The following is a 12,820-nucleotide window of genomic DNA, read 5'->3' as shown; positions in this document are numbered from 1 at the left end:
GAAACAGCATGGGGGGTAAATATGGCTTAAACCCCAATAAAATTCATAGAAGACCAGAATTTTAATTTTTTTAATTCATTTTAAAGGCTGATTTATTTGAGAGAGAAAGAGAGACACAGCACAGGCTGGGCCCGGGCAGAGAGTGAGGGGGACAGAGGATCTGAAACGGGCTCCAGGCTCTGCACTGACAGCAGCAAGCCCGACGTGGGGCTTGAACCCACAAACCGTGAGATCTTGACCTGAGCCGAAGTCAGACGCTTACCTGACTGAGCCACCCAGGTTGCCCCTAAAACCCATAGTTTTCACAGTGAGTGATCCAAGGAGAGCATTACCAGTGCTTCTGAAGAGTGCTACCAAGAGTCAGAGACAGTTTAACCTAAGAGCCTTCTTTCAAGCAGGGTTGAAAATGATACTCGGTCGAAAACACAAGATTTTTACGCAAAAGAAGGAAATATTTCAGGAGGCACAGCCCAGAGTTCCGCACACACCAAGAACAGAGGAAAACACTGGTTTAGAGAACCACACCCAGAGAGAGAATAAAACCCTCAAAGAAACACAATCCCAGAAGGAAGGGACCTGACGACAGGTTCCTGTTGGATTTGAAAACTGCCATTAAGTCAGTGACTACTATGAACTTCCTGTCCCTTCCCTTCTCAAATGGAGTGTCCATTATGGATATTCTGTTCTGATACCCGATTTTGATGCTAACTGTCTGGGGTGCGAGTAAGACGTCTTTTTAGTTCACAGGCCTCTGGATGGAGAGGAGCCACACCAAAGAACCCTCCCATGTGACCTGATGGAGACCACAAGATCATGTACTTTGAACCTGACACTATCAATCAGTTGAAACTTTTGAGAAAAGTCCACGAGTGTATCTTGTACCTGAAGGGCATGTGAATTATTGTGGTCAGAGGGCAAGCTGCAATCGATTGTTTGCAAGAACAGCTGAGCAATTCCTCACATTCCCGAATGCTCCTTTCACAATGTGACTTTGCATCCCCAGCCAACAGGTGAGTGACCTTGAATTCTCGACTTGAGACCAGACCTAGGAGAGGCTGGGGGGCGGGCGGGGGGGTTCCTGATTGGTGATGCCCCAGTTTTGAGCAGGAATAAATCTCTGAGGAAAGCTTCTACAATTGCCAGTTTGGGCTCAAAGAACTCTCATCAATGAAATTAACTTCAAGCAATGAAATCACAAGGCAAACCATTATGAACTAAGAGTCACAGGTAACAGATAATAAATTTTCGAATTACAGACATTAGAACTGTCTAGTACAGACTACAGAACATATGTGAATACACGATTTAAAGAAATAATGTGGACAGAATCACGAACATACCAATCAACAAAGGCATTAGGAATGACAAACGAATTCGGGAGAGGAAGCACTTGCCCTACCACCTATCAAGATTTACAAAGCTAATTATGACAGGTTTTAGTGCAGGAACAGGCCAACTAATCAAATAAACAAATTAGAGACTTCAAAAAGAGACCCCAAAATACATGAAACTTTGATACATGACAAAGAAGTGATTAGGATTAATGGCGCAAGTAGAAACTATTCACATAGTAACCCTCTGGGGCACCTGGCTGGCTCAGTCCGTTAAGCACCACTCTTGATTTTGGCTAAGGTCATGATCACATCACATGGTCTGTGGCTTGAAGCCCGCATGGGGAGCCTGTTGGATTCACTCTCTTTCTCTCTCTCTTTCTGCCCCTCCCCAGCTCGTACTTTCACTCACTCTCTCCCGACATCGACGATAAGCTCAAAAAAACAAAACAATAAAATAGTGTCCTAAAATTCAACAAAATGCTGAGATAATGGATTATCAAGAAAAAAGTATTTTCTTACTAAATATTAAAACTTATAGTAGACATTTTGAATCCCGTGGGAAATGGTAGTTCCCCAAATTCAAATCAGACGTTCAACTACATACTCCAAAAACCAAAGACCAAAGAGAAGAGCGACTAAAACCACCCACAGCACATACTTATAATACAGCTAAGAGAAGACTAATGACACTTCGAACTTTGATTCACAAGTAAATGGGGAAAAACAAACATCCAAGGCCAGCCCTGGACTGGACTTGAGAGTCCTCACTGGAGAGAAAAATCAGAGGACGCTGTATGGAGGATGAGGGTCCTGGTGGGGGTAGAACAGACCTCAGCTAAGATTCCCCCCAGGACTCCCAGGTAAGTAGCACTCAAAAGGGAGAGGTATCCCTTCGAAGCTTGTGGATAAAGGAAAGGAAGAAAGGGAAGATACAGGCTCTACTGAAATGAGATGCTATCACAGAATTAGAAATAGAAAGCCCCCCAGGTATCATTTAGTGAAGACACTGCATCTCATTATAACGAGGGCATTCTTGAATGAAGAAACTGAAAATTCTTCCTGGGCCCATAGAATTTATATATTTGATATAAAAAAATATTCTTAGGATACTTGAGGAAATTTGAATACAGAATGGAAGTGCTTGAAAGGAGGGGAGTATATAATTTAACAATTTACAAAAACTAAAATGGCTAGAAGGAACAAGTTAAATAACATCAAAAAGAAATCAGACAAATCTAGAACAAACCCAGACAATCTAAGACAACTGGCCTAGACTCTTCGAGTTATATCAATGTTACGGGTATAAAAATTGGTAAGGTGACTGTTCTATACACGTTATAGAATATTCTTGCATATGATAACGATATTATACATATAACAACTGTAGCATACCTGTAAGTCTTAGGAAGAACATATTTAATATTTATGGCTGGAATGTCATAACGTCTACAACTTGGACACTACAATGTTTCCAACTGTTGAGATTAAAAAAAAAAAAAGAATATGTGTGGGAATAGGTTTATATAGAGTCAAATATGGCAAACACTAGTTATTCAATCTAGGTGATGGGCGTTTGCTGCATGTCAACTTTGCTATATATGCTCAAAATTTTTCTTAATAAAAAGTTTGAGGAACCACTCACTATAAAAGCTAGAGTAAGTAACGAGATATAGATCAGGAAAAAAGAAACTATAGAAACTAACTGAAATATATGCAATAGCACTCATTCAATGAAGTAAAGAATGTTTTCTTTAAATGCACAGACATTAATTGGCCATGCATAAGAACATAAATTAAAATAGATAAATTGTCATTGTATACAAAAATAAATTCAAGATATACTGGTAAACTTAAGTGTAAAATAATAATTTTTTTGGTAAGTTTATCTATTTATTTTTGAGAGAGAGCACACGCAAGCCAGGGAGGGGCAGAGATGGAGACATGGACTGTAACACAGGCTCCAGGCTCTGAGCTGTCTGAGCCCAATGGGGCTCGAACCCACAAACCATGAGATCATGACCTGAGCCAAAGTCGGAGGCTCAACCGACTGAGCCACCCAGGCGCCCCCCAAATTTTTTAAGTTTTGATGTAAAAATGCCATGGACAGAGGAGATACGGATGAAATATTTATGATTTTTAACAAAAGACTAAGAGGCCTAATATTTTAAAAATTGTAACAAACGGATGAGAAGAAAAAAAGCCCAATAAAAAATGGGCAAATAACAACAACATGTAATTCACAGAAGAGGATATGCTAATTTCATTAATAGATGTAAATATTCTGAACCTCAATAGAATAAAAACTCCAGGAAGGCAGCAGGGTCTTTGTTTTTGTTCACCGACTGCTTTCCGGAGATCACAAAAGTAGCAGCATGCTAAAAAGCTTTCAGTAAACATCTGCCAGCTGCTGGCCAGATGGATAGGTGAATGGAAAAATGCAAATTAAAAAGAAAAAAAAATAAACACCATTTTTTACCTATCCAAATGACAATAATTAATAAGGCTGTTACATTCAAAGCTGGAAAAGGTAAAATAATGTCTTTATTAAAATGAAAAACACAACCTTTAATTGAACCTTCAGAGGAATCGATTCCACAGATCAGCAACAGAATGTGCAAATACAGGAAGTACACGGAGATCTGCATTCTTGGTGACGCCATAAAGCTACAGACAACCCGAATGACCCTGGCAGAGAAACAGTTTATTACATCATGGTACGCCAATCACGTGGAACACTAGATGGCTATTAAAAGGATGTGATTGCTGCCATTCTTGACGCTGAAGGATGGACGTCTGGTGAGAAAAGTCAAGTTGCAAAGTGTTTACTAACTAGTGTGTTTAATGTGGGCGAACATAACATGTAATCCGGGCACCTACATAAACGAACGTGGCGTAAGAAGGAGAAGGACACATATCAAACAACAGTGGTTACGGCAAAGCGACAGGATTCGAGAGGTAGGATACTATTAAACTAAACCTGCTGAATTACTTGAATCATACTCATCTTACGACTAAAGCTGAGACAGATGGCACCAGTGCTTCTTATGACGAATAAAAACCCATCAGTGATACGGTTTTTGTTGTAATTTAACATGGAATGATGGCTACAGGCCAATCACTAAATTCCCAATGTCAATAACAGTATCTTGCTATATGGGATAAAACTAAGAAATATGCATCACGGGGCACCTGGCTGCCTCAGTCGGTTAAGCATCCGACTTCCGCCCGGTCATGATCTCACGGCTTGTGAGTTCGAGCCCTGCGTCGGGCTCTGTGCTGACAGCTCTAGCCTGGAGCCCGCTTCAGATTCTGTGTCTCCCCTTCTCTCTGCCCCTCCTCTGCTCATGCTCTGTCTCTGTCTCAAAAATAAATAAAAAAAATTAAAAAACGTTAAAAAAAAAAAAAAAAAGAAATATGCATCACACACAGTGCTGGATAGGAGATGACCAGAGATGGTCCAAGAAAAAGCCTCTGGCCAAGCAGAGGCTAGTAACTGTCTTATCTTGGATACATCCTTTTACTCTCAGGAGGCTCAGTCTCTTCACCTGAATTGGGCCAGATAATCTTTAAGATTAAGGGCTAAAACGCTCTGCTTCAGTACCTTCCCTTGGCATTAATCAAAGAGAAGAAAACAAACACAACAAAACAAAACAAAACACACAAACAGAAAAGTTATTTGATTTCATATAAAGTTCAATAGCAAGATATCGAGGTTTACCCGTTAAAAATTTGAATTCCAAGATTAAACATCCAATTCTGTGAGATTTGTTTTATTAAATATATACCGATTCTCATGATCTTTATCTGTGTAAAAGAAAAAAAAACTTAATTGTTTGCATGAGGGGGAAAAATGGGAATGATCAGCATGGAAAATCGATATTTGGATCTTCTTAATAAAACTTCAGGTCAGACATAAATGAAGTTAAGCAAATATAAAATATCAAAATGATAAGTACTTCTGAAATGGTACTGAAATGGTGGTAATTATCTAATTATATGAATTAAAAGTTAAAACCATTTCAAAGGAATCTTTGATATTAGATGAAAAGAGTAGAGAGAAAATACTGTCCACTCGAATGAACGAGCGAGTGAGAAAGAACATCAGAACTTTGAGAACTAACTAAAGATTTAGCCAATGATGTGTCTCAATGATTACATACAAGCCTCAGAAACAAATGACTAACCTCAAAATCTGGTACTAGTCGTTAACAATAACAATTACATTATCATCTAAGTCAACCTCTATATTAAAAAGAATACCAGCCAAATAATTGGTACGGGGTGATTTCAACAAGAAAATACTAAAAAGCATTTCTATTGACAAAGAATAAATTTCAGGTTTGCCTATTTCCAAATATTCTATTTTTCTGAGAATCGTATTAGTTGAGCTTTAAAATGACCGAGTTATGGATGCTGAAAGGTAGTGACCATCCCTGTAGATTATAATCTTAGAGCTAAAGGATCTAGAAGAATTCTTATTTACCCAGTGACATTAGTGTGGGTGGCTGTACCGCAAAGTGCTTTCTGTGCTTTGCCCACTTATTAGATGCATGACACCATGCAACTTGACTTCTCCAAACCTCAGTTTACTCATCAGTAAAATTGGGATAATAAAGCACGGAATTCTACGGGGTTTGAGGTTTAAACGAGAATATATGTGAGAACACGAAAACATTTCTTTTTTAATTATTACCTAAAGTACTCTAGAGATACAAATATTTTAAAAAACCAGGTTCCATCAGTATATTCTAAACCATGAACCCAAAAGAAAACGTATTTACCTTAACCCCTATTAAAAATTTTTTTTTCAATGTTTATTATTATTTATTTAATTTTTGTGTTTGTTTATTTTTGAGAGAGAGAGAGGCAGAGCGTTCGTGGGAGAGGGGCAGAGAGAGAGAAGGAGACCCAGAATCCGAAGCCGGCTCCAGGCTCTGAGCTGTCAGCACAGAGCCCAATGTGGGATTCGAACTCAAGAACCGTGAGATCACGACCTCAGCCGAAGTCGGACCCTTAACCGACTGAGCCACCCAGGCGCCCCCAATGTTTTCTTTTTGAGAGAAAGAGACAGAACATGAGCAGGGGAGGGGCAGAGAGAGAGAGAGGGAGACACAGAATTCGAAGCAGGCTCCACGCTCTGAGCTGTCAGCACAGAGCCCAATGTGGGATTCGAACTCAAGAACTGTGAGATCACGACCTAAGCCGAAGTTGGACCCTTAACGGGATGAGCCACCCAAGCACCCCTACCTTAATCCCTATTATGAAGTTATAAATGTTATTCAGAAAAGGACTATTTAAAGGAAATCATTTAAAAAAAATACATAAAGGAATTCGTTTTATCCTTTTATCTAATTAGCTACGCACAAAGGTAACGCTGACACTCACATAATATGGGTTTCTATAGCAATAATATACTGGTATGGAGCAACCCATGACCCTTTGTTTGATTCTCCTTGACTTAAAGGCCACACGATTACAATATGAGTAAAACAGGTTGGCACCCTGAGCCAAAGGACAGAGAAAAACTAACACACACTAAAGATTAAACACTGGATAGGATACTTTGCTAAAAATAGTACACATCTCTTTAATCTTGACATATATCTCTGAGAAGTAACTTAAACTCCAAAACTTCAAAAGTAGATTCAGTAAGGATTCCAAAGAAATTCACTTTATTTTTATCTCGGCAATCTTACTTGAAAGAACATTTGTTAAACGCAGTGGACTGTGATGGGTTTATTCAACTAATACATATACCCCTCCACCACCATATTCCTTTAATAGGAACTAAGCATACCTATCAGTATATAATATGCCTAGAAGTAGCAAACGAAATGCTTAGACTGAATCCTCATTATTCCATATAAACTTATGAGAAAGAAAGTGTATAGTCTAGAAAGCAGAATAATTACAGAGAGAGACAGGGACAACCCAACCTTCAAGTATTTCAAAGTATCATGTTAACAAATAATTAATCTTCCCTGCTTAAGTTACAAGGAGGAGAATTTAATGCAATGTAAAATAGAATTCATTTATTCAGAACTGAATTTGGCTTATAACCTTTCTGGAGGACACTGTGCCACACTGAAAGGAGAAATCCCTCTATCTTTTGATTCAGTAAACTTGAGAAATTTATTCCAAGGAAACGATTGCAAGAGATGTGCTAAAAGATACCCATAAAAGCATAATGGAATTATTTATAACGGCAGGAAATATTGAAAGCAACCTAGATATTATTTAGCTATGAATAGTTTTCAATTAATAAATTAGGATAATGAGAAAATGCTCCACGTAAAATACTAGTAAGAAAAAAAAGGTATACAAAAGGACATCACGAATGGTGCCAATTCTGTCCTCCTCCTAAGAAAATGTGTGTGTGTGTGTGTGTGTGTAAGTGTATATATATGTAAATTATTGGAAAGTAATTAGAAGAAAGTTCATCATAATATATCAATTGATTATGCTCACATATAGTGGTATTGTAGGTGGTTTTATTCCAAATTGTAATCAATGCGCATACGTTATTTTAATCAGATGTTGAACAGTCACCTATCAGGAATACTGTGAAAGGGACTGCTACCCTTGAACACTAAACTGAACTATATGACCAATGTCCTTTCTAATGCAAAGGTTCTTAAACTCTTACGAAAACTTTCTATAACTCATCTAAACATCAATAAGCCTCTGCCAAGAACAGAAAATCTAAAGTTAAATTTTCAAAGGACTGAGAGCCAAGAAGGGCATTAGTTTCGGAAGCAGTATCAGTATCTTCTAGCTAGTAGCTCTTTTCTTAGGTAGAGAAGCAGGCAGTGAACCTAATGAGCTGGGGCAAACAAAAGCAACGGACACAAATTTGCAGGATGAATCTGCAATTGCCAAAAGGAGGAGGATGAGAAAGAGGACAAGGAGGGGAAGGAAGAAGGAATGAAGATCTCGGCCTCATTTTTATCAAAAGAGCCACTGCTTAGATGGATGATATAATCTGTATGAGTGATTAATGCCTATGATCCCAAAAGCTATCTAGCATTTTCATATCTGGTAGGACTACAAACCAGAGAAGGTGATGTGGCAGAAAGGAAATCTGTTTCCTTAAAAACAACAACAAGACACTCTGATCTTATCAGTTTAATTAACATCAAAATTAAGTAAGCTTTTGTAGGTAAACTACAATCTCAATTTTCCTCTAAGGAAAATAAAACATGAAAAGCAGAGTTAATCATAAACCAATGAATGGCTTAGATTCACAAAAATGTTAAATATTATCACCATGCATTTCATGTATTAATCCATTTTAAGTTAAATAAGACCTGAAATCACTATTGTATCATATATCAGAAATCTATAATTCAAAAATCAAGACAAAAAAAATCCCCTTTGCAAGTAATTCAAGGTAGCCATATGTTACAAAAGGAAGAAATCACAGAATTGTCGTATACTTTTTACCAGAGATAAGAATGCATAATAGACAATGTCATGTAATAGGATATGATAACTAACATTTGGATGATAATATATTCCTATAACAAAGAGAAAATAATTAAAACACTAAAGTGTGAATTACCCAAAATACCAAGAGAAATCATTAAGACATTTCTATTTCAAAATATTTACCTATTTATTTATATGCATAAGAGTATATATATGTAAAGAGGTTATATGTTTATATACAGATATATAAGTGTGTGTTTATATCATCTTTCTTGCTAGTTATATGGCACACTAAAGACAGTTAAAATGAAATATTTATGGCATTTTTTCTGCATTGAGAATTATCACATGACTTGAAATTAATATTTAGTTGTATAGAAAGGTCAAGAGAACACAACTTCTAGGACCTGGTCAAAATATACAGCTTATTTTTCCTTTCTCTATACTTTTAATAAGAAAGCTATAGGTAAAAAGGGGAAAAACAAAATTCTGAAGATCAGGATTTTCCTACCAGTTATCAAAAACAAGGCACAATCTGTTCTCTCAAATTATAACACACACACACACACACACACACACACACACACACACACACGAAAGAAAAAGAGAAAGTAGCTAATGTCCTTTTAGCATTAAATATTTACTTATTCTAATAGGATTCAATCTACCAAAAAGACCTGGCAGAAAGTAGCACCTGAAAAGTACTCGTGGCTTTCTTATTAGAATATGAAAAAATACCCATAAAAAAATTTAAAAGATAAACAGTATGACAGAAGCAGTTCTAATACGATCAAAGAATGTACTATGTGTTTGTAACTTCATAAAAGCTGTTTTTTCCTATTTATTACTATCAAATCCAGAAACCATTTTTGAGGCAATTTCACTTGACCACCACCCATTTCCTATTGTGACAAATGATTCAATATCCAGTATCTTCAACCATTTTTTCAACCCTGAAGTATTCAAGACTCACTACTAGATGAACGTATAGAAACGTTACATAAATCAGTATTTCTTTAACAACGACAGCACCTGAAAATTAACAGCCAAAATCTGAAAAACCTGCTCTCTCCTTAAAAACAAAACCAAAAAACCCCAAATCGGAAAATTCCCTTAAATGTCTCCCTTGAAAAATGGCATCTGAAAAATGAATACACTCAAGATACACTAATTCACAGGAAACAGCAATAGATCCCATTTTAAAACCATTTTGGAAAAGGCAGCACATTCTTCTGTGTGTTGCAAGAGACGCCCCAGACCTGCAACCATGCTGCAGTCATGAATAAACATATTCCTCTGAAGTTCTAAGTATGTGTGTCCACATCAAGGGCACGAGGCATGCACATCAGATTGGAAATGGATTTACATTACCTCCAACCTTAGGGCCACCTGCTGAACCAGGCTTCCTCGCACTGTTGACAGGATTTCCGGATGTTTTAGGTGCAGGAACCTTGAAGGCTGAAGCAGCTGATGATGGCCTATTTCCATCCACCGATTCTTCATCATCAAAGCTTTTATCTGCACAAAGCATTAGAAAAATGTATTTTAAGAGAACTACGCCTTGCTCCATTTCCCACAAGACTCAAAAATCAAATAAAGCTGTAAATAAAATCATTACTTTGTAAGATAGAATACAAAATAAAGCTCCTTTGCATAAGCATTTATATACCGGCCAACACCATACGAAATAGCCCAGTATTATTTACAATTTGACTGCAATATTATCATATTTCCTACCTACACATGAAGGCAAATCATAAAACCAGAGATATTAACCCTGATAGCGAAAAGCATTTTTCATTTTTCTGCTACTCATGTAAGCATTTTCTGCCAGCTCCTCCCATAGTGTATCTTCCAGCACACCCTGCCTTATTCCTTACACCCAGATTTTGCAACTTACAATCACAGATCCGTTTGCAAATCAGTCGCCTCATTCCTCTGAAAGCGCTGAATTTCCCTCACCCTAGGATGCTCCCAATGGTTCACATGGCCAAATACAGTAGATCTGGTACTAATCAAAGATTCTATCAAAAATAGACAGAAACAACCACAGAACCACCACTGAGGTTTGTGCCGGCATTTTTCTTTCTCCTCCCTGCCCTAGGTGCTGTAACAGCCAATCAGCTGCAAGGTGACATCATCTTATGGCAGCTACTGCCAGATGAAAGGTAAAAATTCTCCATGTATTTAAAAAATTATCTATGCAGCCGCAATCCTTATTCTTTACCTAAATTTCAGAGGCTTTCAATACAAAGGTTTCTAAACCTGAATTTCTTTTCTCCTATTCAATTCATAAGAAAATTTATGCAAATACAACATAAGGTTTTACGCAATTTTCATTCTGCTGGGGTGCTTATTATTGCATCAGTAAAACATGGAATATCACAGTGCTCATTTCTGTGCATAATTAACTCTCTGATCTCACAATTCTGCTATTTATTTAGGCCACAGAAACCAAACTGAACAATCTGTTTTCATAAATGATTCTAAAATATTCTACCCACAGCTCCTTTTAGAATATTTATTAATGACCACACTAGTATCATCTCCTTGTATGATATGAACCGCGCCCCCCCCCCCCCCCAATCACAAGCTGTATGCACTTTACTTGTCTGCGAAGACGGTCTTCTCTAGGACCCTGCACAAACCAACCACGACAAACAAGATGGGCGAGGCAGAACAGCAGATTTACCACAGGCTTCGGATCAATAATGGGTCAGAATCTTTTCCTTTCAACTTGTTCCCCTCACCTATGCAAATACCCAAATCAACTAGAATGAAATCATTACTACAGAGGGGTACTTCAACTATTAAATATATTTTAAAGAAAATACACCAGACAAGTGGTGAGACTGTTGAATTTATCTGGAAAAAAGAAAACCAAATAGACAAACCACTATAAAGCCACATTTCATTCCATCAAGTTTTTTTTTTTAATAGCATAATTTGTAAGAAAAAACTAAACTGAAAATACTATCTTCAAGTTAAAAGATAGATATATTTTTTTCTTTTTTAGCATAACACTATTAGAGAGCCAGTCTGGATAAGTTAAAACCTATGCTCTATACTGACTGCTCTGTAAAAAACACTAATATGATGCCCAAAAAACTTTATTTTACCACCACCATGTAAAAGAAAATGTAGCCAAGAGAGACAGAGGAGACACACAAATCTATAGAAAGACAGGTACTAAAACACTGAGTAGCCACAAGTTCCCATGGAAACAGTGTTCTGTTCCTACAAACACAAGAATCGAAGAGAGTAAATGTCTCTTACCACTTAAAAAAATTTTAACTCTTAATTTTCTCAAACTATTGGGAAATTAAATTTTAACTTAAAAAAAATTTTTTTTAATGTCTTATTTATTCTTGAGAGAGAGAAAGAGAGACAGAGCATGAGCGAGGGAGGGGCAGAGAGAGAGAGACGGACACAGAATCCGAAGCAGGTTCCAGGTTCTGAGCTGTCAGCACAGAGCCCAACGTGGGGCTCGAACTCACGAGCCATGAGATCATGACCTGAGCCGAAGTCAGGTGCTCAACCAACTGAGCCACCCAGGCGTCCCTAAATTTTAACTTTTTTTAATCAAAAATAAGGTAGACAAAAGTATATAAATTGTAAGTCTGCAGTTCGGTGAATTTTCACAAAGCAGACATGCAGTGTAACCAGTCTCCAGACCAGGAGATCATTATCAGCACCCTATACACACCCTCACTAACCTCCCCAAAGTCACGATCTCCTACCAACGCTAGTCTTGACTCACAGCCGCACTGTCAGCTCTACCCATTCTTGAGCATTCTCTAGAAGGAATCATACGAGAAGCTAGCTTCTTTTCACTCAATACACTATTTGGGAGAATCATTTTCATTGCTTATAGTTTTCCAGGGTATAAACACACCACAATTTGGTGATATCCATTCTGCTGTTGATGGACTTTTGAGTTGTTACCAGCTTGAGATGATTATGAAATAGCGCTTTTAAGAGGTAAGCAAATAAAGTTAAAGAGGCTTTGGGCTTTTAAGCATTGTTGTGGGAGTAGCATACACATTTATTTTTTACTG

General features: G+C 37.5%; 1 protein-coding gene across 28 annotated transcripts in view; it reads right to left on the bottom strand.

Moving 5' to 3' along the window:
- The window catches only part of CLASP2 (cytoplasmic linker associated protein 2), a 182,384-nt gene that overhangs the window by 112,597 nt on the left and 56,967 nt on the right, over positions 1–12,820 (bottom strand). For 21 of the 28 annotated variants that reach the window (XM_030328673.1, XM_030328674.1, XM_030328675.1 and 18 more), the window contains exon 8: positions 10,134–10,280. In XM_030328673.1, coding sequence (XP_030184533.1) covers positions 10,134–10,280 — 147 coding nt within the window. Of the gene's footprint in view, positions 1–10,133; positions 10,281–10,662; positions 10,859–12,820 lie in introns of those variants that run through there. The other 7 variants (XM_032594630.1, XM_030328690.1, XM_030328692.1 and 4 more) reach the window with 2 other exon arrangements.

The sequence above is a fragment of the Lynx canadensis genome, chromosome C2, assembly GCF_007474595.2.
Source record: "Lynx canadensis isolate LIC74 chromosome C2, mLynCan4.pri.v2, whole genome shotgun sequence".
NCBI classification, from domain to species: Eukaryota; Metazoa; Chordata; class Mammalia; order Carnivora; family Felidae; genus Lynx; species Lynx canadensis.
This window is presented reverse-complemented; position numbering and strand designations above follow the sequence as displayed.